At 45.9% G+C, this 25560-nt stretch overlaps 1 protein-coding gene across 9 annotated transcripts in view; it reads left to right on the top strand.

The window, feature by feature from the left end:
• DAAM2 (dishevelled associated activator of morphogenesis 2) overlaps positions 1–25560 on the top strand; it is a 240039-nt gene that overhangs the window by 206754 nt on the left and 7725 nt on the right. For all 9 annotated transcript variants that reach the window (XM_037895546.2, XM_037895551.2, XM_037895548.2 and 6 more), the window contains 8 exons: positions 318–402; positions 1877–1983; positions 2939–3027; positions 3626–3794; positions 4794–4901; positions 6536–6596; positions 12462–12593; positions 23707–23877. In XM_037895546.2, the coding sequence (XP_037751474.1) occupies positions 318–402; positions 1877–1983; positions 2939–3027; positions 3626–3794; positions 4794–4901; positions 6536–6596; positions 12462–12593; positions 23707–23877 (922 nt within the window). The remainder of the gene's footprint in view (positions 1–317; positions 403–1876; positions 1984–2938; positions 3028–3625; positions 3795–4793; positions 4902–6535; positions 6597–12461; positions 12594–23706; positions 23878–25560) is intronic.

Genomic DNA, 25560 nt, shown 5'->3' on the forward strand with positions numbered 1-25560 from the left:
TGTGATGAGGGAAGATAAAAGGAATTCTGATCTATGAGGAGCTGATTGTTGTTCTCCTCCTGCTTTTGATGTGGCTTTGATTAGCTGAAGAGGAGAAAAAAGTATGATCTGGAAAGTCTTTGTACACCAGAATTGATTAGATCATCTTAAAGAAGGCGACTGACTTCTTTAGACTAGCAAAGCCGAGGATGGGGGAGAGTCTCATAGGAGGCCCTGTGTTGGAAGCTGTCAATGTGGCATTTTATGCCTTGTGCTTTCTTGGGGGGCTTTTTGTATTCCTCAAATTACTAATGGGGCGGTATTAACACTATTGAAAGGTTGAAGCTGTCCAATGATGAAATCAAACGGGCGATCTTGAAGATGGATGAACAAGAAGACCTGGCCAAAGATATGCTGGAGCAGGTGAGAAGAATCACAATTACTTCATACAATGGTTGGTCTAAGGATAATGGGCCAGTTTCCTCCTCTTGGAGCAGCTCATTGGGTCCATTTAAGACCTAGGATAAGTGGATGCAGCTCAGTCGACTTCACTGGGAATGCCTCCGCTTATAGTAGATCTGAATTTGGCCCTGAGACATAACTGTGCTTGTGTAAAAGAGGAGAATTTTGCCCAGTGTGCCAAATGCCTCCCTAGTGTAACTCCACTGATTTTGATGGAGTCACACCTGGAAGAGTTTGGTTTAGTAAGTTTTTTCGATTACGTTATAATTTCCTGATCTAGAGACTGTGGTTGATTTTTTTTTATTAGTAGTTTTTCTTTCTCTTAATTTCTACTTCCTCTCTCCTGTTCAAACCACCCCCCCCCGCGCGCCCCCCCCCCCCCCCCCCCCCCCCGCTGACTATTCTCCTTTCCTTCATTTCTGGTTTAGTGATTACAGCAGCAAACTGGGACTCTGGAGACCTTGGTTCTATTACCAGTTCTGCTGTTGGTTCACTCTTTGCCGGAGTGTTCCCGTCTGTGAAATGGGGGTAATGATGCTTACACGTATTTGGACAGTGCTTAGAGATCCTTGCATTAAAAAGTGCAAAGTATGTATTATTATTATTATTCTAACCCCTCCATAATAGATGGACCATTTTACAAGCCTGTGCCTGGCTCCCCTGATATCAGATTCAGCTGCTCTGCGTCTCAATATCAGATTGTTGGTTTCTTTAGATAAAATATTAGAACAATGATGAAAAGCAGATCCACTGCTTCGTGTTTCTTGCAGGCAATTTGCTCCCCGTGAACGTGGGCCGGGGTGTATGCATGACAATATTTATAACCAAATTGAAGCACGACTCCCACCAGATATGTCAAAAATCTGTCAAAGTATGAGCTTTTAAGGTCAGCACATGAATAGCAGCCTGTGTCGGGCACACATACAGTGGCTTAGATATTGTTTATTGTTTCTGCAGAACAGGGCAGGAGAGGAGAGAGATAGTTGGGGCTTTGTGTGGTACTGTAGGGTGAGTGGGATAGATAATCTACACTTGAGGGGCAGATTCTACTCTTATTTACATCCATGTGAATCTGCTGTGGGAATGCAAGGAGTTCTGCTGTCAGTTACACCAGTGTAAATCTAGAAAGAATTTGGTGCTTAGTAGTTACAAATGGGAAAGACTCACTGGAACTAAAAAGTATCTAATGAGGTCAGTGAGGGAGAATAAAGGCAGAACAGCAAGCAGATGTTTTAACATGCTCACTCTTGTAGCCACAGCTGCATTGCTCTGACATTACAGTCACTTGGGGGAATCAGAGCTGCTCTTTCTCACAGTAGCACAACAATCCACTCACTCTCTTGCACGCAGTCTCGCACTCCATCTCCGTGGGTGTGTCTCTCTCTCTCTCACTGAATCCCTCATGCTTGTTTTTGATTTGTCTCTGTGGTTCTAGCTGTTGAAGTTTGTTCCTGAGAAGAGTGATATCGACCTGCTGGAGGAACATAAACACGAAATTGACCGCATGGCCCGGGCTGATCGATTCCTTTATGAAATGAGCAGGTCTGTGGGACATATGCTGAGAAAATGCCCTGGGGGCTTCTTGGGAGCTGCTGTAATTGTGATAGGAAATGGATAATGTGTCATTGAATGGAAAACAGTCAAGATATTTATCAGAGGGGTAGCCGTGTTAGTCTGGATCTGTAAAAGTGGCAGAGTCCTGTGGCACCTTATAAACTAACAGACGTGTTGGAGCATAAGCTTTCATGTTGCATCTGACGAAGTGGGTATTCACCCACGAAAGCTTACGCTCCAAAACGTCTGTTAGTCTATAAGGTGCCACAGGACTCTTTGCCACTAATCAAGATATTGTGGGCCAGATTCTGCACTGAATTACACTCTGGGGCTCCCAGACATCCACAACATGAAGACATTTCAAGTCATTATATAAGCATTTCTCGGTGGTAAGAACCCTCTCTGGGTGACATTTAGGGGGAATCTCTGAGTTGACCAGAACATCCAACACTGTTCACATACACAAATGTTAATATCTGGCTTTCAACAGCTGGATCTCCTGGTTGGGACTCATCACACATTATTTTTCCATAGGTCTGTCACATTTCCCACTCCACCACGTTGGGATCTGTCCCTTTCTCTATCCCAACCTGACACCTCTCCTGGGTGGGACCCTTTTTCCATTTATCCCATTTGGAGTCCACTATAAAAATGCATCTTTCTGAAAGAGACTGGAAACCTACCAGTTGCCCATGAGATATGGTTAAAGTACAAAGCCTGTGTCCTTATGCTACACTCCTCAGTCTGAGTAATAGCACCTGACACTGACTGACAGGCATTGGGAGCAATAGGCCTTTATATGCTGTCGGCTGCTTCAGTAATCCCACCTCTGGATCAGTTTTGTGTATAAAATGAACAGTGCCTGTGCTGAATCTGTGTTGCTGAACACTTCCTTCATAGGTAGCCCAAGCTTCATGGTGTCCCTCTGCTTCCCCTCATGTAGGATCGATCATTACCAGCAGCGGCTGCAGGCGTTATTCTTTAAGAAGAAGCTCCCAGAGAGGCTGGCAGAATGCAAGCCTAAAGTGGAAGGTACGGCAAAGACCTCTGCAGGGAGTTGGTGAGGGGCAGGGAACGTCTGAGAGATTTACCCACATGCTGTGTTGTAGAGAGTCAGTCAGTACAAGGCAAGACCACCAGCTAACGTTGTCATTACATGCGAAGGTTCAATAAAGTTGCTACTGCAGAATGTGTCCTAACTGATGCCCTGTAAGTTACCCCGTGCCACAGAGCCACCAACGCTGTGTGCCATTTTTCTAAAGGCAGACTTCCTTCACAGCCCCAACCCCAATAATTCCCTGTCAGGTGTGGCTGTAACAGCAGATACACACAGTCCCTGGTGCTTTTCTGTAAATGTATTCTTTTTGAGGAGGGGAAGATAGGATTCATTCAGGTGTTTAAACTGTTTGTAGCCCCCCTCCTTGGATATTACAGTGAGCACATGAGCGTGTTCCAGTCAGCATTTTCAGATGACATTGCCCCGGTTGAGGCCGTGACCAGCCCCAGGATTGGACGCTTTGAGACTGGGGATCTCTGGGGCTGTGCTTTGGAATGCTTAAAATCGGGGGATAAATGCCTCCAGAAAGGCTGCTGTGACGTAACCTTGGGTCATCTTTTACTTCTTTTCAAGCCATTCTTCTGGCCTCCAAAGAGCTCACCCGCAGCAAGCGCTTGAAGCAGCTCTTGGAGGTTGTCCTGGCCTTTGGCAATTACATGAACAAGGGCCAAAGGGGAAATGCGTATGGCTTCAAAGTCTCCAGCCTGAACAAAATTGCAGACACCAAATCCAGCATAGACAGGTAGGCTTGAAAGTCCCCAAGGAAATGAAAGCTCCCATGCCGTATCTTGCTTCCTCTGGTGACATATTGTAGAGAATTTCAAATGATGTCTTACCTTTACATTTCAGTGGTGCTTTCACTCTGCAGGAACCTGAAGTACTTTAGAAGCTATTAATACAGCACTGCAATTCAGTCACATCTTGGGTGGAACTCGTCAGCTGTTTAACTGCATACAGCAACGCTACCTGTATTTAATGTTCCACGGCTAATTGAAACTGCTTAATATCCTCTCTTTTGCAAAAAGAGACATGGAATCTTTAGCAGCCACGAGAAGCCAGGGCCACAGTTTTACATCTTATCCAAAACGCAGTCCCGCCGACAGTACAGCACTTTCCCTGTCACCATTCTGGGGCGTAAGTTCTGTATTGACTCAGAGGAAAGAGTGCCACCTACTGAATCAATAACACCCTGCAGCACTTTGCTATCTCCCTTGCAGGTACTTACTAGGCTGTACCCCTCACCACCCTTTGCTGGGATCTGATGAGACAACAGTTTAAGAGGGAATGGTTTCAGGCTGTCATAAAATGAGTAACTGCAGTAAGAAGTCACATGGGATTAATCCCTATCTTAAAGACATTAAACCAATAAACCTGAACTTTGTTTTAACTACTGCTATGTGCTTCCTGTATACACATTCTGAGGTTACTCATCCCCTATGTAGCTACTGCCTAGATAATTTTTTCCTTTGGCCTGGATGAGTCTGAGTTTCCATATCTGGAATGTCCTCTGCAGATCCTATGGCATCCCTAAGTCCCAGCTCCCTTTGTTTCTTGGAAGGAATGATTCTTGGGAGAATAGTCTCTTTTAATCAGTGATATTTTCATTTCATTAACAGAGTTGCTGATTGGTTATGTGAAGTTCGCTTCATTTGACATACCAGATTCCATCACCAAACCCTTTGCAATGGCTGGCATTCCCCCCACCATCTTTCCTTTCTCATCTGTGTCCTTTTTATTTTAGGAATATTACACTGTTGCACTACTTAATTATGATCTTTGAGAAGAAGTACACAGATATCTTAGACATGCAGTCTGAGCTGCAGCATCTTCCGGAAGCAGCAAAAGTCAAGTAAGTCAAGTGCTACTGTCAGTGTTGGGTCTTGATTCAAAGTCCGTTGAAGTCCAAAGGAAAATTTCCATTGACTTCAGTGGGCTTTCAATCAGGCATTTAGTTGCTTATAGATTTGCTCTACTGCTGTGTTCCCAAGTAAGGACTAGCTCCTCAGCTGGTGTTAATTGCCTTGGTTCCATTCACAGCCATGGAGCTATGCTGACTTACACCAGCTGAGGATCTGCCTCTCAGTCATTTGTGAAATCATTGAGAGTTTTATGCAAACATGTCCTGCTTGATACTTCTGGATGATTCATCATAACTAGAGTATTTGTTTGTAATTCAGTACTTGTGCTGTGTGATTGGTATCCTACCTTATATAATATTGTTTCTGCTCCATGCTGGATAGTTGGAGGTTGTTTAAAAAACCATAAAAACAAACAAAACCCAGCAAATAAGTCCCGGGCTTTTTAAGCCATTTTCAAGATGGTCATGCAAACCTTTTTACAGGCACACTTGCACAAGGGGTTGGGATGCTTTCACTTTTCACTAAAGTTTTTGTTGTAAATAAGAGTCCCTGTGGATATTTGTGGAAAGTGAATAAAAAGGTTTCAACTACCTTCAAAACCCTTTTGGAGTTTTTCCAAAGCACTGTTCCGGAATACCTGTGTGCAGTATTTTCCCAGACATTGTTCTTTGTATGAAGCACTGGCTTGGTCTGGTACTTCTACAGCCTGTGAAAAGCAAGGGAAAAATGAATGCAGATTATAAAGAGAGCAGTTCTGTGCTCCAAGCTCTCACAGAGACGTTAATTAGTGCCAGTACTGTTTTTTCAGATGTGGACACTTCTTCACTAAGGAATTGGTTGAGAGTTTGAGAAACAATTTTTCACTCACTAGTAACCTGCAACCAATTTCTAGCCAGTGATCTAGAGGTGACAGACTTCATCTCCTAGTGGTAATGAAAAGTACTGACTTTTGTATGCTAAGGAGATATCCATTACATTACAGTTTAGAAGGAGTTTGTCTGTTAGTGATCATTAGGGTAAAATTGTGCTAACCTACAATGTTAGCTCATATGGGCTCCTATGTGATGAAAAAGTCATCAACACTATTTAGATAGTGTAAATACTACATAGATAGATAGATAGATAGATAGATTTAAAAGGGTAGTTTAGTAATAAGTTTGTCCCTAATGGGATTCTTTAGTTAAGTGGGGGAGAAAATGGTGTGTGAAACTTATTTGAGACCATTGTGATGTGTGTGCTGAAGCGGAGTTCTCTGCCTGTGAATCAGGCAATTATTACAAACCAGCCCTGTGGCTAGCACTCCATGCTAGAGAGGTGGGTTGAGTTCACGGTCTCGGTATCTTGCACCGTGACAGATGTTCTGAGTTTAAACTTTTCTCTCCTCTCCATAAATATCATGGGATCTTTAATCTGACCACAAGCAGTTAGGACCTGGGTTTTACATCACATACAAAAGGGAGCACAGACCCTTTCCCCCAGTCCCCAGCATCTGGCGTGGCTGGTGCCGGAGGCAGGATCCCAGACTTGATGGACCAGTGGTCTGTTCTGCTACAGCAGTTCCTGTATTCCTGTGTAACAATGCCCTTTTTGTTTTAACTGCTGCGTCTCTGTGTCTCCCTTGCAGTCTGATGGAGCTGGAGAAGGAAGTTAACAACATAAAGACTGGATTGAAAGCTGTTGAGGTTGTAAGTATGTCAAGATTTCCAAATCTCCACACTAAAAATGTCCCACTTGGGATGTGGGGCACTATATTTTCTACGAGAGAAGAAGGGGGCTTTTCTTTTCTCATTAAGCACAATGCGTTCGCCGGGAAAAATAAATAAAAGCTGGTCCTGCAAAGCTCCAGCTGATGATCCTGGCAGACTTTGGCCTTAACAAAAGGCTTGTTTGATCTTGGTCCGCAGAGCAACAGACTGTTTGACAAATGGCACAGACACCAAAAAATGAAATAACCCTCTCTCTGCTTTGTGCGAAGGAATCACTGGTTGCTTAGCAGGTGTCCCGCATGCCCCCCAGGGACAGGAGTAAACAGGTGTGGAATACACTAGACATTAGGCAGTTATAACCTGGCCCATCTGACAGCAACACGAGCAGCTCTCTGGCTGGTAGAAGAAAGGCATGGACTAGACAGAGACAACCAGGATGAAATGTTACACAAAGAAGCTGTAAGACAACATGCAGTGGCATTTTTTCCCACTGTTGCTGAAAGTCCCCAAAGCTGGATTTCTGCTACCTTTGTTTCCTCAGCTGCTGGTTAACTTTTGCAGAGCACTCTCACAAAACCGATTAATGCAAGGTGTTGTATTTGAATGAAGCAACCCTTCCACCCAAGGTATTACATCATAGGGGTTAAAGCGGAGGCATTGGTGTAAATGATCCCTGGGTTCAGCTTTTTATGTCAGCACATGGTTCCTCCACCTAGAAATCTCCAGAAAAATAAACAATATCTACCCATCATGAGGGCATATGCAGAATGAGCAGAATTCAGGAGGCAGCTAACGACTGGTATCCATTGAGGTGACATATTTATTAAGGAAGTGGGAGGGAAGGGTAAGGAGCTTGGGATTTGGAGATCAGATAGAGTATACAGCAAAAAAGAAATAAAGGAATAATTCAACAGTAAATCCAAATTACATAGTTGCAAATAACTCTCCATCCACAAGGGTCACTTTGCAAGGAAATCAATGTGATTTAACATGAGCATCTTCAAATTCCTTACGGAGAAACCTGAGAGAAAGGCTATCCCTTTCATTTCAACTTGTAGAATTCTGTAGGACGGTTCAGAAAACCTGTGTGAAGGATCCCATTCTCTATTCATTTCTGTAGGTTTGTAGAATAGTTTCTATAGAACCCAGTTTGTTTCATCAAAGCTAGCTCTGGTATGTCTGCAAACACACCTCCCTATTGCAGGGTAAACATACTGTCATCCTGAGGCAGCATGGTGTAGTGTGAGGTGGTGTGGTCTGTTGGACTGAGTTTAGGGCTTGGAGCCAGGGACGCCTGTTTTTTTAATCTTGGCTCTGCCACTGACTTTCTGTGTGGCCTTCAACAAGTCACTTAACCTCTCTACCTCCCATCTGTGAAATGAGGATTATAATTCTTACCTACCACAGGGTGTTCGGAGGGTTAGCTAGCTAATGTTTGCATAGAGCTTTGAAAATGTAAAGGCCTGTGTAAGTGCCAAGTCTTACTGTTATTATTTCCTCTCTTGCCTAAGTTCATCTAACAGCTGCATGGCTACATATTCCCCCTTCCTTCTCCCTGGATTTGCAAGCCATGAATCCTACACTGACTGTGTCCTCTGCTGACTGTGGGACATGAGGGCAATCATAGCATTAAATAGAGGTAAAAGACAGCATTTGAGACGTTGAAACACAATGAGACCCTTGCTGTGTTTAGCTGTCAGTGACCTTTTCAGTCCTGGTTATCAGTGTAAGGCTGGTTGGCTCTAACTTCCCACCCTTTCGGTGCCCTGTTATCTTTAGGATAGGGCGCTTGGCTTTGTTTTAAAATATGTCAATGTAATGCGAGTGGAAGGTGCCAACTGGCGTCCTGGAGACTTAATGTAGCCACTCAACTGGTGCAATAACCAGCCAGAAAAGTGCAAGCTTCCCCCACGCAACCCTGCCAGTGTGCCTTCACCCTAGCCTGTCGAGACCCTCCCTCTCTAGTCATGAGAGCAGAGCTCCGTCTCCATTGCCAATTCATTTTTTGGCCTCTGACTTGAGATTGCCAACGCAGCAAGGGGCCAACTGGTGGCAAGCGTGATGTCTGTGATTCGGACACCTCTGTTAAGAACTTGAATGAGACCCACCTCTCATTTCTTATACGTCATCAAACAGCCTGCAGAGGGTAATGACTTTTATCCTCGTTTTCACCTGGGTGGGATTTGAACTGGTGACCAGGGAGGAGGAGGAGGAGGGCTCTGTGTCCTATTACTGGTCCCCAGAGCCATCCTACTAACTTCAGGAAGTCGTCATCAGTTCCTCCTGGATGAAAAGCTCCAGATCCAGTGTGGATTATTGGGTCAGGAGGAAGCACTGGTAACAGAGGCTGCTGATATGGGTGGGTGTTTGGAGGTCAGAAGCACCCATAAAAGGAACACTGATATGGTATTCATGGTTTGAAGAGAGCCCCACTTATGGCTGATTCAGGCAATTCCCTCCTTGAAATGCAGGCACCTACTTAGTTTGGTTTTCTATTTGTGGATTGTTTGCCCTCTTGTCCTTCCACCCACTTCTCCTCTGCTTTCTCCTATGTGGACTTCTGGGGCAAAATCCCCTTCCCATTCAGTCACTATTCCTCCCCCCACCCCCATCCCTTGCATGATGCTTTTCCGTCTGGGCTGCCCACCCATTCCAGTCTCACTCCTGTCACATTTTTTGGCACTTAAAATGCAACACTAAAACAACAATAGAAGATCATTGTCAGGTGTGGGGGAGAAGGTGCAACTTTTGATCACCTTCCAAAGGGTTCTCACCACAATCCTGGCTCCACTGGTTGAGAAGATTCTTCAAGGCCCCATAAGAATAGAAGACTAAAAATAGTCTCTGTCAGCTGCTCTTAAAAGTACTTGTAACCCTTTGCTTCCCCAGGTTTGCAGTGTGATTTTTAAAAACGGGACACAGCTCTTTATTGCTCAGTCCAGCTTTTGGAAATCACACATCTGAAGATGCATCCAGCCACTGCTTATCGTGCAGGATACATTGGAGATTAAATCTGTAAACTTCAATTGGCATTTCTGGGCCTCCATCAATAAGCAGCCATAGTGCTGAAAAGGTGCCTAAGGGAGGTGGTATGCATATGCAAACTCTTGTGCTGAAGCCGGGGGATTGGTTCCATCCAGCTGAAGTGGTGGCTCAGCCATTGGAAGGAGAGCTTTCATGTCTAAGCATGTACGTTTTGATCAAATACTCTATAATTAAGTTTTTCTTCTGATGGTGAAACCAGAACCCCAGCTATATGGGAAATGTTTCCCTGCTTCTGCCGCTGAGTTCCCCTTCCCTTGCTATTGGTGACACAGGATATAGCTGGATTGGTCACATCCTTTATCTATCCATCCTTGAAACATATATAGCCCCCATCACTGTAGTGTCTGACCAGCTCATGATCTTTAAGTATTTATCTTCTAAACACCCCTGGGAGGCAAGGAAGTGCTATTATCCCCATTTTATAGCTGGGGAACTAAGGCATGGAGAGGCTAAGTGACTTGCCCAAGGTCACATGGGAAGTCTGTGACAGAGCAGCGACTTAAATGAGGGTTTGCCAAGCTCTAGGCTAGTGCTCTAACCGGTGGGCCAGCAAATTGCCCTGATGATCATTCTTTTAAGCAGATTTTTTTAAACAAAATCCTTCACTTCTGATGATAGAAATACTGCAGTATCCCAGAGTAAAAGCCCAAATCCTGGCACCTCGGTTGTGTTTTGCAAAACTTTTAAAAATAAGACCAAGGCAAATACCTAAGACTGTATTTATTCTACCACATGGGCAGACAACTCCATGTCTGAACACTAACCAGGCTTTGCTCTTCTACAAAATCTTTAATAAAAAGATCTTAAAGCACTTTGCAAATATTAATTAGGGACAAATGCCGGCAAGCCTCAAAATACCCCTGTGAACTAGGGGCAATGCAGCCCTTCCTCGCTGTTGTAGAACCAGTGTGCTTCAGCAGCTCTCTTGAAGATACTTTCTGCCATCAGCCTAGCTCCAGAACAGGGGACAGCTTCCTGAAATGCTTTCCCTGTGATCCACAATACCACTGCACTATTAAATAAATCAGCATTTACTTGTAGTTACCACACAGTGTTATCTGAGTTCTAGTTATTTCCCATTCTAAGTATAAGGAAAACCGTAGTGTCTCAGCTATGTAGCACTTAGATACTAAAGGTGCCTTAGCAATACAATAAAGGATCCTGGGAACTACAGGCCAGTCAGCCTCACCTCAGTCCCTGGAAAAATCATGGAGCAGATCCTCAAGGAATCAATTCTGAAGCACTTAGAGGAGAGGAAAGTGATCAGGAACAGTTAGCATGGATTCACCAAGGGCAAGTCATGCCTGACTAATCTAATTGCCTTCTATGATGAGATAACTGGCTCTGTGGATGCGGGGAAAGTGGTGGACGTGTTGTTCCTTGACTTTAGCAAAGCTTTTGACACGGTCTCCCACAGTATTCTTGCCAGCAAGTTAAAGAAGTATGGGCTGGATGAATGGACTATAAGGTGGATAGAAAGTTGGCTAGATTGTCGGGCTCAACAGGTAGTGATCAATGGCTCCATGTCTAGTTGGCAGCCGGTATCAAGTGGAATGCCCCAAGGGTCGGTCCTGGGGCCGGTTTTGTTCAATATCTTCATAAATGATCTGGAAGATGGTGTGGATTGCACCCTCAGCAAGTTTGTAGATGATATTGCACTGGGAGGAGAGGTAGAAACGCTGGAGGGTAGGGATAGGATACAGAGGGCCCTAGACAAATTAGAGGATTGGGCCAAAAGAAATCTGATGAGGTTCAAAAAGGACAAGTGCAGAGTCCTGCACTTAGGACGGAAGAATCCCATGCACCGCTACAGACTAGGGACCTAATGGCTGGGCAGCAGTTCTGCAGAAAAGGACCTAGGGGTTACAGTGGATGAGAAGCTGGATATGAGTCAATAGTGTGTCCTTGTTGCCAAGAAGGCCAATGGCATTTTGGGATGTATATGTAGGGGCATTGCCAGCAGATCGAGGGACGTGATCGTTCCCCTCTATTCGACATTGGTGAGGCCTCATCTGGAGTACTGTGTCCAGTTTGGGGCCCCACACTACAAGAAGGATGTGGAAAAATTAGAGAGAGTCCAGCGGAGGACAACAAAAATGATTAGGAGACTGGAACACATGACTTATGAGGAGAGGCTGAGGGAACTGGGATGGTTTAGTCTGCGGAAGAGAAGAATGAGGGGGGATTTGATAGCTGCTTTCAACTACCTGAAAGGGGGTTCCAAAGAGGATGGATCTAGACTGTTCTCAATGGTAGCAGATGACAGAACAAGGAGTAATTGTCTCAAGTTGCAGTGGGGGAGGTTTAGGTTGGATATTAGGAAAAAAATTTTCACTAGGAGGGTGGTGAAACACTGGAATGCGTTACCTAGGGAGGTGGTGAAATCTCCTTCCTTAGATATTTTTAAGGTCAGGCTTGACAAAGCCCTGGCTGGGATGATTTAGTTGGGGATTGGTCCTGCTTTGAGCAGGGGGTTTGACTAGATGACCTCCTGAGGTCCCTTCCAACCCTGATATTCTATGATTCTATGAAATTAGATGGATAGTATGGAACTCTTTTGTTACTATTGCAGGATCCAGGAGACAACAAGTAAGATTTGCATCCATCTCATAGAGATTCTGCCTTTGAGTAGGTGAAAGCAGAGGCTGGGGGTGGTTCTGAACTGTAGTTGCTGATGGGTATATTGGGGGAGAGACCGTGTTCTGTTAACCGAAACAACTGGACTTACCGAGTCCCATTATTCTCACTGAGGAGCCATTGCTGGCTGCCAATCGATGCTTCTGACTTCTTCTCTTCCAGGAACTGGACTATCAGAAGAGACGCATGCGGGAAGCAGGGGACAGGTTTGTGCCTGTCATGAGTGACTTCATCACTGTGGCCAGTTTCAGCTTCTCGGAGCTAGAAGACCTTCTGAATGAGGCTAGGGACAAGGTAGGAAAACCCCTGAAAGTGCTTGACTGGAACCTGCAGCTTTCAGACCCACCTTCTGTGGCTCATTACAGTTTTGGGTCAGTTCCTACATTTTACCTATCATTCTGACTCTGACAGCTAGGAAGCTCATTTCTTCTGCTTCCTTAGGATCCTGATGAGTGAGCTTAGTGAGAGCAAGGGGAAAACTGTGTGCCCCATACGTCTCTGTGTACGAGGAAGGAGGGAAACCCCTAACCAGCAGACACGGCGGCTACTTTCCTTCCCCCATATCATGTATTTTTTTCCCAGTGAAAAGTACCAGAATGGCAGCCCTGGGGACTGAAGTCCTCTACTCCCTACGGGCGGGCCATGATGGTAGCACTCAGGCATGGGTTAAGTCTAGGCTAATCCTCAGGTTCCTGGATGAATCTGGGGCAGAGTCTGAACCTTGCAAGCAGCTCTTGAGAGATTTTGGCCATCTTTGGTCTGTGTCTCCTGGAGAACAGAAACATGCCTCTGGAGCCAAAATGGAAGCAGCTGATTTAAGATGCTGGGACACTAATGAGGGCAGGGTGTGGCGGGAGGCAACATCCTGATATTCAGAGAGTTTCAGATTAAAGGTGGTGGTTTTGGTCTGTCTGTCCCATTCACTGAACGGATACAACCCAGATCCCTAGGTTCTGCCCATTGAATCTTTCTTCTCTGGAGCTTATTGATGAGGGTGGTGTGTATGGGGAGGAATGGCAATGGTGGGTTTTGTGACATGGTGTTAGGAAATACTGTGTTATTGGGAGTTCTGTCTTTTGGATGAGAGATCAGAAGCACACTCTTCCTTGGTTCTTAAAGATCCCACGGCATGTTTTTCAAGAATAGGGTGGTTAGATTTGGTCTCCTGGCAAAACTTAGCTAAATTCTGCTGATGTAACGGTGGGAGATATATACATCTGCAAGAAACATTGGGATCCTTCACATTAAAAAGTACCATAAATGTATCAATATTCAGTTGTTGTCATCAGCTCACACTTGCTTTGAAAAAAATCTAGTAAGGGAAGTGTAGACCTCTGAAGAGGTGCCAGCTCTTTGCTGATGACTAGAAGCTGGCATTAATCCCTCTGTCTTTTGGTTGAATGGGAAAGAGTATGTATGAAAAGCTCATAAGGATATGAAAATCTTTAAAAGAGAACAAGTCCTAAAATAAACAGCATGTAATGGCAAAGTTGTCCTGGTTGGCTGGTATGTTAAAAGCAGTTGGCTGTCCAAAGCGAACAAATTATTTCCTTTGGACCAGTTCGTTTCCATTGCTGGTGTCAGTAGCTTGCAGTGAGAGGTGTGAGGGGACAAGCTAAACTGTGAATAAAATATCTGTAATTGGGTTGCCAGGCCTCCTGGTTTTCAGAAGACAAGCTTGATGCTGAAGGAGGATCAGGACAATACAGTGTCCTGTCACCATGCTGTGCCATCACTCTGACACAACATTTCATCACAATGGGGATGACTTGGCTTTTCAAAGTTGCAGCGTTTGCCTCACAGCATACACCACTGAAATCACAAGTGCTGGTTGGTTGGTACGGCAAAAATTGAACAGAAGTCCTCATTTGGCTCTGATAGCAAGGGAAGGGTGGCTTATGTTCCAGACCCTCCACTTCGGTTGTAGTAAGGCTTCCTGAAGAGAACTCCCAGTCTGTGGGGGTATTTTGGACCTCTGGCTTTTATTCTTGTCTGGGATCAAAAAACTGCAGAGGCACAAAAGAATGAAGAAAAGAGTGGCTGGGGGGAGAGCAAGAGGTAAGCAGACCTTTCAACCATCAAGAAGACTCTGGTTCAGTATAAATTTTTAGTGTGAGGTTTTGGGTCGGTTCCTACAGTATACAAACCATTTTACCTATCATTATACAAATGTCCTTTGTCCTCCCCCTCTGATACCTGATGTAGCACAGAAGAGGTACATTCTGTTGACATGCACTGACTGGCACAAGGCGGTTTCTTTTGGGGTCAAGCATGGGTTAAACACACACAATCATTCACTCCGAGGCATGGATACAACATTTCCTTGATCAGGCCAGGGCAGGAAAAAGGGGATCCTGTTGCTTTAAGGATAATTGGAGCGTCTCCCCACAGCCGGACCAATATGTCTGGAACTTGTTGCACACGTTTTTTGACATTTGCCAACATAAAGCATTTAACAAGAGAAGTCTTATTTTAATGACTATAACATACTTAGGAAACCTCTTCCCCCATTCCCTATTACCTTCTCCTAACACACCCCTACTATTCTTGAACATATGCCTTTCCAGCTTCTGCTGAATCTAGAGCTTTGGTTCTCCCACTGGCATTGAGCTGCCTTGGACTCCTGAAAGAGAACTCTCTGTCCTTACCAGTACTGTGCTATTTCTCATGTTCACTTCTTTTTTCCCCCCTTCTCCTCCTGCTCTTTTTTCAAAACTGGAAATTCTCAACAAACCAGATGTGCTTCCCAGAGCCCATAACAGCTCCCATGCTCAATGGGCTCTCTGTTTGCTGAATCGTGAGCTCTGTCCCTGCCATGGAAACTGCTGCTACAACTGCCCAGCAAAAGTAGGACACAATACACAGAGATCTCACTATCCTGTTCCTTTTGATTTCTAGAAGTGAAATGGGGAGTGGGGGGAAAGGACTTAAAAAAAAAAATCCTAATGCGCCCTGGAAGAAATGGTCTGGCTCACTGATTTTAATAATGAAGTCCTGGTTTTAACAGCTGGGATTGAATAGCGTTCTAAATATAGTACTGGCTAATTGATTGCCAGGAGTTAGGCAGAGCCATCTTTCCTGAGCTTGGATTTAAAACAATACAAAGTATCTTTTCAAACCTGAGAAGTGATTTTTAGGTGTCTTTAGTGCTGGCAAAATATGCTCTGTATTTATTTAGATTTATAGAAGAAATCCACTCCAAAAGAGCGCTACAACCCTTTGCTCCTCTCTGTTCCTCCAATATTCATTGATGAGAGAGACAACTCCAGTAGTCTCTTTGCAGCTATTAATCAGCACAGTGTCAACCAACAATGATCCGGTAGTAAAAGCTCCTACTCAAGTCTTCCCATTTCCTCGCTGCTAAGGGATACAAAGGACCTTACAGCCTGTCCTGGAGGGCAGTACACTCAAGCTATTTAGGGCAAAGGGCAAGGAACGAGTTCCCAAGCTGAAAGTCCTTCGTGCAGAGCATCCTTCCTGCAGCCTTCACTCTCTTAGACTAACGAGGCTGCAGCTCAATACCTTCCCTGAACCCAGTATGACATGGAGGGAGAGGCAGTCTCTCAGACCCTAGGCCAAACTAACACCTTAAACTTTACCTATAACATAGAAGATACCCTACCAGAGCAGTCTATGTACCCATGGAGCAGGTATAACACAGGTAGTGCAGCTTTCCTCTACACAGCCCCACGAGTGCACCTCAACCCTATCTTAGAGCCACCACATCTAATGTTGAGGGGGGAGTTCAGTCTCACACAGCCCATGCAGTCTTTGGCTTCTTTGCTTAGACCGACGACGACTGGACCAGTTGATGCCAATTGCCCCAGTGAAGAAGTGATGTTTTAAATTTAAGGGCCAGATTCTCAGACGCTGGCCTCTATCTTTGCAAGTGAAATGCTGTAACCACCATCATCTGTGCATGCACAAAACACATGTTCAGTTAAAATCAGGCTGAAAAATTGGCCCGAACTCTCAATAGGTTCACTCAGGGTGCTGGGCACTGTTCTGCTGATGGCTTTTTCACCTTCAATGCACTGTAACACCTGTGAGGGATTGGGGGTTTTTAGGAGAATTCACAGTTTTGATCAAGGGATTATATTTTCTGCCATTTCCCGTGTGTGTGTGGCGGGGGAGGGATTGAGAGAAATTCCATCTTGAAATTTATCACCAATTTTCACAAGTTTGATCCACATGTGAAACATTGCTTTCTTCAGAGGGAAAACAGGATGAGTGTGTGTGTCACCTGAGAAAACTGTCCTCCTTGGTTTTGTGGGAAAACAGTGCAAACGCTGAAGCCAAATCAATTATTTTTTTCACCAGTTCTTCCCATGGTGTACATTTTATTTTTCTACTTGCTAGGGGTGACATTTACCCCATAAGGTCTGTGTACCACTAAAGTCCCACATAAGCACTGACAATACACTGAAGTGAAGCAAAGGCATTGTATCTGTTCTCTGCACATGGGTGAACTTCACCCTGTGTGTATAGTTTATAATCTGTTTGTAAAACACTTTGGATCATTCTAGAAGACGCACGCTATGTATATTTCAGACATGATTCATTATCCTAGTGATTAGAATTCACAAGCTGGCTCTACAGTGCAGAAGCTGGAATAGATATAAAATCAACACCACGCATCCTTCTGCCCACTGTTGCCCAGTACAGGGGCATAATGAAGACAAAGAAATAACCTTGGCAAGGTTAAGATGAAAGGGAGGTGGGAGCCTGTCCATTCTCGTCTTTTTTTACGACTTGACAAACAATACTGCAAGCAGGGGACCAATATTGAGCATCATTGAGATGGGAGGTCAAAATCTCCACAGCCGCTGGATGCCAGTAAATTTGACAAACATAGTAGCACTGTTCTGAAGAGCAGCAGAGGAAAGTGAAAATCCAGCTAAGATAATAGCCATTAATGGCAGAGAGCTACAAGGCACGCAGGGATACTGCAGTCCAAGCAGCAAAGACAGAATGTCCATTTCAAACACAAAAGTTGGCCTCCCTCGGTCTTTTGGAACTGGTTCCTTCTGTCAGCCGCTGAGACTAATGGACTACTGGGGGAGTCAAGCTGGGGCACATTCCAAGAGGCATGGACAGATACCAAAGCTTGCCATCTCAAACAGAGCCATTTGGTAAATAAATTACCTCCCCAACCTACACTAAATTAGAAATGCAGATGGCCCAGGACAAGTTATCTAATGTGTCAAAAATGCTCATGGTGTCTATATTGCATGAGCAGGGTTGCTATTGGCTACCATGGAACTAGCTCAAATATCCTTTATGATCAATAGGTTTCAAGGCGATGTAGGGTCCCATCCAACCTCTGTGGAGATCGAGAAGTCTTTCCACTGACAGGCCCATAAAGAGCAGAGTAGCATTTAGTAGAACTGCCTTGCTGCAGAATTGGAGTCTTAGTAGCAACAACTTTGGTATTGCTTGACTAGGGAAGTCTTAAGTTTTGCTCAGAGCAGGTGGTACAATTCATTCTTCCCATTGCTAGTCCCTCAATAATGCTTGGAGACTCCAGGATAATTGTCAGTGTTGTGGTTTGCCCCCTCCTCCCCCGCTTCCAGTGGGGTCTCTGCAGCCCCTTGATGTTTCATTGGCGGGCACAGCTGCGACTGTGTGCTGCCGTCCCGTTTTCCATCTCCTTGTTGAAACAACTTTTTAAAATAAACAACTGTCTAAACCATTTGCTTTGGCAAAAAGAGGAATTCAGTGGAAAGTTTGGCAGGCAATGAGATACAGACCTGTTATATCATGAGATGGAAGAGTGATAAGTTGTGGAAATTAATTTATTTTAATGAAAAATATATACCAGCCCATGTTATAATCTTCCTTCCACCCAAAACCCCACATTTTCCATCTTGCTTTGTCCATGTATCTTCCCCCAAATAGCTTAAGTAATAAGCAAGTTTCTATCCATGTTCCAGTGCTTGACATCACAGAACATCACAAAATACAATGCTTAGTACTTACCTAATTTTCATATGTGGATTTCAAAGCACTTTACAAAAGAGGCTACCGTAAGTACCATTGTCTTCATGTCGCAAAAGGAAGCCGAGTCAGAGGTTCAGGGTATGTCTACAATGGAATAAGACGCCTGGCTGGCCCAGGTTAGCTGACTCGAACTCACAGGTCCCAGAGCCTAAGCTCCCAGAGCCTAAGCTCCAGCCTAAGCCCGAACCTCTACACCCCTAAACAGCCCTTTAGCCCTAGTCCGCTGACCTGGGCCAGCGGTGGGTGTTTAATTGCTGTGTAGATGTACCCTAAGGGACTTGCCCAGGGTCACTAAAAGCATCAGTGGCCGAGTCAGGAATAGAACTCGGGCGTTCTGATTCCCCGGCCAGTGGCCTGTCTACTGGAGCATTCTGGCTCTTGCGGGTTCAGCCTGTTCAGCAATCTCATCAGTTATGATGTCTGCTTATGGGGGCTTGGGATGTAGTTCTAACCCCACATATGCAGCACAGCACCACCTTATGCCATGGGGGTGGAAGGGAGAGACCAATTCAGAGAGAAGAGTGCCACCTGCTGAATCACTGCAGCATACTGTGTTTTCAGTAGAGTGTTCCCATTCAAGTAATGGGCAGGGCTGATGCTACTTATGCTAGAAGCATTGACCAGATCATAAGAGGAAGTGATACAAGCTCAATCAATTTATTTGTGTCCGTCCATTGATGATGCAGCATTATGCAACCCACAGGTTATCAGGAACCCACTATTACCTGCGACAAACAGGGCCCAAATGATGAAGGCTTGATGGCACCTCAGGGAATAGTTCGCCTATCCATGAGCAGAGGGGGAAGGAGGTTCATGGCAAGCCCATCTTCAGGGTCTCTGTGCCCACTGTAGAGGGGACTATATGAAGGAGACGCTTGTAGTCCAGAATAGCACGGAGCGTCTGTGAGATGTGGACTGGGGTTGACGCAAGGAGGCATGAAATGCAGCAGATCTGTCTCGGATGCCCATGCTAGGGCATGTGTAATTCGCTATCTCAAATAAGATAAACATGTCGTTTCTCGTAAGGCCGACAGCTATCCTAAAGAATTGTGACAGCCCAGGAGCACACAGCAGGCTCAGCCTGAGGCACGCACACATGCAGAGTTAATGGGCAGCCAGCCGGGGATAAGCCAGGCAATCAGAAATTTCCACTTCAACAAGGAGGCCCATTGAGTCGTAATCACTCTTCACATGATCCTGACCATTTTACACTTCAAAGCTGCTAGTAAGGCAAAGGCTGTGGCAATGCATCACATGCTGCTCATGCAGTGTAGGGTGGACACTGGGAAAGCAATGTGTTTGCAGTGGAGTGTCCTGGGTGGAGATCGTAAGTTCTGAGAGGCATATGTTGCAAAACTGATTCAGTTGGTAGGTAGGTAAAGTCCTAAAATAGAGGGGTGTGTTTTGGAATTTAAAGGATATGAGGTTTCCTTAGCATCCCACCTTCAGTGATACTTGCATTTATAGAGTACTCTACAGACATTAACTAACTAATTCCTTGCAAGTTCCAAACTCCAGAGAAAATAATAAAAAATAAGTAAATAAGATTTTGGGGGTCTGTTCAAAAGCATCTAGCAGTCTTGATTTGGCTTGTGGTCCCCTATTGACTACCGCTGGACTAGCAGAAGGTCATATCAGTGACAGAGTTGGGTCTAGAATCCATTCTTTTGGTTCATATTCCTCTGCTCCAACCACTTTTTCTGAGTGGGGACCAGAGAGAAAACATTTAATTAAATAAACCATAGTTTTTGTTTCATTGTTCATTTGTTACCTTTCGTAAACTTGTAGCTTGTATGTTTCTACCTTTCAGATTTCATTGCTTTACAGTAAGCGAATGTGGAATCATGAGGTGTCAGAGTGCATCCAGCACAGTCCTTCCTCAAAGTTCCTTCAAAATCTAGAACCAGTTATATTCATAAGACTCTCCGACAGTTATTTTTCTTTAATGAGGGTATGGTGCCTTTAAGGAGGCAGTGAACTATGACTCCATTTAGTGAGAGGAGCAATGACCAGAGCATCCCTGCTGATGAAGCAAGAATAGCTGGTGCATGGTTGCCGTTGGGCAAATGGCAGTCAGGAGTATAGAGTGTGCATTCCCCCTTTTTAAGGGAATTAAGAATGGCACTTGGGAACTATGCACATGTTATACGTAGGCAGGATTCAAGAGGCCCAGGAAAGGGCCGGGTCTTTGAGAGTCCAATAAAAAGACTAGGCAATACTTATGTACTCTGTGGGATTGCCCCTCCGTTCGTTTAAACCAGTTTAGTATTTGTGCACCATCTCACTCACCTTCCCAAAGTTCGATAATCCAGACCAATGTTAAGATTCATTCCGTTTCTGCACTGGTGCTCCCATCCCTACCTACAAGAACCCCTGTGACAAAAACTGACCATCGCTAGATGTAATGACTGCCCATTGTGTGGTGTTGCCAGGGATTAAACCCAGGATCTCCAGTGCTAAAAGCACAGACTTCTGCCACTTGATCTAACAGAGTAACTCCTCCTGCTGGCGGCAGTAATAACCTCTTATCCTTTGTGAACTAGATACTAGTAAGAAACCGTACAGAGTTGAGGATTTGGATTCTGTCCCGCCTTTGAGTAAATAAGAGTCATTCTGGCAAATTTTGTGGGAGTTCAAAGGGCAGGGAATTGCCTAGAACAAGAGAGAGACCATTTTGTGCATGCTTTGTGTGGGGAAGGAATGTCACTGGTCTTGATTTGTGCCTTACTTTTTAGTTCTCTGCAAACCATGGCAATGAGTTAAATGGGAAGGGAATCCCCGACTAGGACTGTCCCCCGTGGTTGTAGAATGTTCTGGGCTCTTTGTTCTGTGCGCAATGGCAGTGTCTGTGCACTACAGAGGTCTCCCCTCTTTCTTTGCCCCCACCCCGCCGCCCTTTGCTGATTGGCCTCTAATGGGAAAAAGAGAGAACTAAGCAAAGGGATCTTCTTTTTCAGGTTTCAAAGGGGCAGTCTCCACAATCTCTGGCATGTCTCCCTGGGGAAGGGCCGGAATCCCCAGCAGTCGAAACAGATGATGCTTGTTCTCTACTGTAATTTTCTCAATATATATGTCCAGAGATGAGGGTTAAACTCAACACAACAGGCGTCCATTGCTAGCCTGCAATTGCACCCTGCAGTCTCTGATTCTCGGTGGCTGCTGCTGCTATGCCTCCTTTATCTCCTGTCCTGCTCACAACTTGCGCTGCTTGCAGCAAATTTTGTTTACTGTCAGCTACTCTGAATTCCTCTGTTTGTTTGGGGTTTTTTGCCAAAAAGCAACTGTTTTTTTTTTTTAAAAGAACTAGACTTTTGCTGCAAACTGCTTTGCACAAGCCTGGCAGGAAGAGCAAAGGAGAGGGAGTGTGGGGGAATCACAAAATTTCCCAGGCAGTGGCAGAAAGAAACTGTTCCTTCATCCATTTTTGTTAAGGGATTTCTTTCCCCTTCAGTGCATGTTGGGTGGTGGTGCTTATGCTGTTCCTCTCCCAGTGTCTATCCTCGTGCAGCCATCAGAGTTGCAGGGGCTTCTGAGGCTGGATCCCAGAGTTTCTCACTCATTTTCTCACTCATTTGGGATACAAACCACACAGCTCCTGGTCTCTCTCACGTTCTATAAAATCACGCAAGTGGGGGATGGGCAGCTAGATTGTCACCCATGGACCAGGACCATCGTCATTTGTATTAATTGGGTGTGCACCTAAAGCACTTTGCAGTGATCAAATGCAGTGAATCTTTAACCTGCAGGAGTCATGGTGTGGTTTAATGGAGGTGTGTCTGTGGGGAGGGCATGAACATCTACACTGGGGGAGCGTGTGGATATGTATGTGTGTTGGCTGAGAGCGCTTATGGGTGCTAGTGTGTGCATGGATCAGTGTTGGGAGCAAGAGTATCATTGAGAGGGCGTATGGCTCTGTGTGAGTATCAGCGGCAGGGCATGTGGGTGGGTTTGTGCGAGTTTATGGCTGTGTCCGAGTGGGTGAGTATGATGATGTGTGCATGTACTGGTAACGGCGTGTCTGTGTCAGGGCTGCAGGGCTCATGACCCAGAGCCAGGCTTTGTTATGACTTCACCCCAGCCAGATCAAGGCTGCCCTGTGACTGAAGTCCTGCCAGTTGGCAGCCTCCAAATGCTTCCTATAGCCTCAGCATTCGCCTTGTAAAATAAAGGCCACTTCTGATGTTTCCACTCTCTTTTAAGTCCCCCTGGGAGCGCTGGCTGCTTTCCTTACCCTCCTCTCCTGCCCTGTCTGTCTGCAGCCTGGGTTCTGCCAAGCACCACCCTTTGTTTGCTCAGTGGCCTCCACAGTGAGGGATGACACTGCAAAAGGCCAGTGATAGAACAGACGGTCATGTTACGACAAGGGTCTCTTAACCCCAGCCACGTTCTCGATTGACCAGAGGGGCGAGGTGGGGAAGGAGGCTCATTTGACCAGGCACCGGTTAGCACTCACGGAGAATACTTCAATCTCTCTGGTCACGCGATTATAGACATGAAAGTTGCGATATTACAACAGAAAAACTTCAAAGCCAGAGTCCAGCGAGAGACTGCTGAATTGGAATTTATTTGCAAATTGGATACAATTAACTTAGGCTTGAATAGAGACTGGGAGTGGCTAAGTAATTATGCAAGGTAACCTATTTCCCCTTGTTTTTTGCTACCCCCTTCCTCCCCTCCCCCCCCCCCCCCCCCCCCCCCCCCCCCCAAGATGTTCTTGTTAAACCCTGGATTTGTGCTGGAAATGGCCCACCTTGATTATCATACACATTGTAAGGAGAGTGATCACTTTAGATAAGCTATTACCAGCAGGAGAGTGGGGTGGGGGGAGAGAAAACCTTTTGAAGTGATAAACACCCATTTTTTCATGGTCTGTGGGTATAAAAACATCCTCACTGCATTTTCCACTTTTATGCATCAGATGAAGTGAGCTGTAGCTCACGAAAGCTTATGCTCAAATAAATTGGTTAGTCTCTAAGATGCCACAAGTACTCCTTTTCTTTTTGCGAATACAGACTAACACGGCTGCTACTCTGAAACATTCCATCATTGGTTACAGTGATGTTACTGAGGTGTGGCTGGACAGCTGCTCTCTGAAATGACTCTGTGGCCCTTAGGCACTGGGCATTATTTTTTTTAACATTGGTGCTTAACTGGTGCCCTCCAAATCTGCCTGCAAATGCCAGCTGGCTAGTTAGGGGAGCATCTTCAGGGGAGACCCTCGGGGAGAGATCAAATAGCCTTTCCTTAACCAGCAGCAGATTGTGGAGGCAATTTCCCATGGGCCACAAAAGAACCCAAAGGGGCTCGAGTGCTGTGCAAAGCCGTCCCTAGGCTTTATCTCCTTGTCCCCCTTGAACAGCCCTTCTAATTGCCATGCTCGTGTTCTTTTCTTCTCCCTGTCTGACAGTATGCCAAGGCACTGAAGCATTTTGGAGAGAACGAGGGCAAGATGCAGCCAGATGAATTTTTTGGCATCTTCGACACCTTCCTGCAGTCATTCACAGAGGCCAAGCAAGATCTGGAGAATATGAGGAAGAAGAAAGAGGAGGAGGAGCGCAGGGCACGCATGGAGGCCATGGTGAGAACCGGGGGAGGAAGCATCGGGGAGGGGACGCCTCTTTCTTTGTTCTCAAGAGAACAGGGGCCAAGTGAGACGATTACCCAGCTCATGTTCCATCCCTGCCACTGCTTCAGACACCTTCTCTCACTGTCTCTTTTGCTCCTGCAAGCCTGGCTCTCCTCCACCTGTCCCTCATTTCTCTTCTCCTCTCCTGTCCCAGCTGCCTGTCCTCTGGCTCCCTGTCCTGCCAAAGTGCTCTTGGCTGTGTGCTTTCCCTCCCACTGCAGGCCTTGTTACTGACAGAGTTTTCAGTCATCAGGGGCAAACATCTGGTGGCTGCCTTGAAATCTCAGGGCTGATGCGAGAGGGGGGCATGGAGGGCTTCCAGCTCCCAGGGATCTGTTCTGCACTCTTCTCACCAAAAGAGGTGGTGCTGGCCTGTCAAACCAGGGCATGCTGTCCCAGCCCCCAAGCTGCCTCCTTGACATCTGGGTGCCCCCCTCCCCACACCTGAAGGATGCCATCCGGCCATTGGGCGGGCTGCCTCCCCTGCACACATGGGGGATACCGTCCTGCTTTAGGGCTGATATTTCTGTTCGAAAGCACTTGGCGCCAGATCCTGCTTGGTCCCGCCAACTGGGCTGCTTCCATTCAGCCTGGATTATCATCTGTTCTGTGCCTGTCCCCGGACAGCGCGTTGTGACACTGCAGCACACTGGCGCCTGCCTTGCAGACACCAGCAGCATTTCCCCCTGGCTGCCCTCAGTGCCTTGGTTACAGAGGCTGCCTTTGGCCCTGACAGGGTAGGGAGAACGTGCGTGCATCATTTGATTCTCCTGCGGGAACTCCGATGTGTGGGTCCCTGGGGGTCGGGGTGAACTAACCTCCTTCTCTCACCTCCCCTGTTCCCGAGGCCTGAGAACTGCTCCGCATTCCTCTACCTCCTTCTGTGCTGCCGGCACTTCAACCCCAGCAGCTATTGCAACCCAGGGCTTGCTTAGGAGGATTGCTGCTTTGAGTTTTTATTGATTTATTTTTTATTTGTGTATAAACAAACAACCAACCCACTCTGTTTGGCTTGGTTCAGAGGCGGAGGGAGGATTAAAGAGAAATCCCAGGACTTCAGCATTGTCCTTGGAGTTGCTGTATGAGGGGATTTAAAATGCCAGTACTTGGCATCGGTTTATTGGGGCTAAGTATTTAAAAGTGAAGTGGTTCATTGTTAAAGTATGGATATTGTAGGTCAGCAGCACTGAGACGCCTCAACAGCCTGGGATAGCAGGGGGGCTGCAGATCCGGGGTGGGGGACCTGGGCAGAGCTATGTGTGGGGAGCCCAGGGCTGGGATGGTGGGGGTGAGGGGAAGGCTGCAGGTCAGGGGTGAGGGAGATGGACAAAGCTGTGTGTAGGGAGCCCAGGGCTGAGATAGCAGGGGGTGCTGCAGGCCAAGAGTGTGGGGCACAGACACAGCTGTGTGTGGTCAGAACTGGAATAGCAGGGGATGTTGCACATTAACAATTTAGGTTTATTTCCTATGTAGGTTGGTGGGGAAGGGGTATGTTTCCCAGTGTCCTGTATTCAAACTTGATGGGATCCCTCTTTTCAGAAAATCTTTCCCTATTGTAACCCACTTTTCTGAATGCCTCCCATCAGCCACCATGCTTCAGGGAAGAGGTAGTGAACAGGACCCCTTCACTGACCT

Source organism: Chelonia mydas, chromosome 3 (assembly GCF_015237465.2).
Source record: "Chelonia mydas isolate rCheMyd1 chromosome 3, rCheMyd1.pri.v2, whole genome shotgun sequence".
Classification (NCBI taxonomy): Eukaryota; Metazoa; Chordata; order Testudines; family Cheloniidae; genus Chelonia; species Chelonia mydas.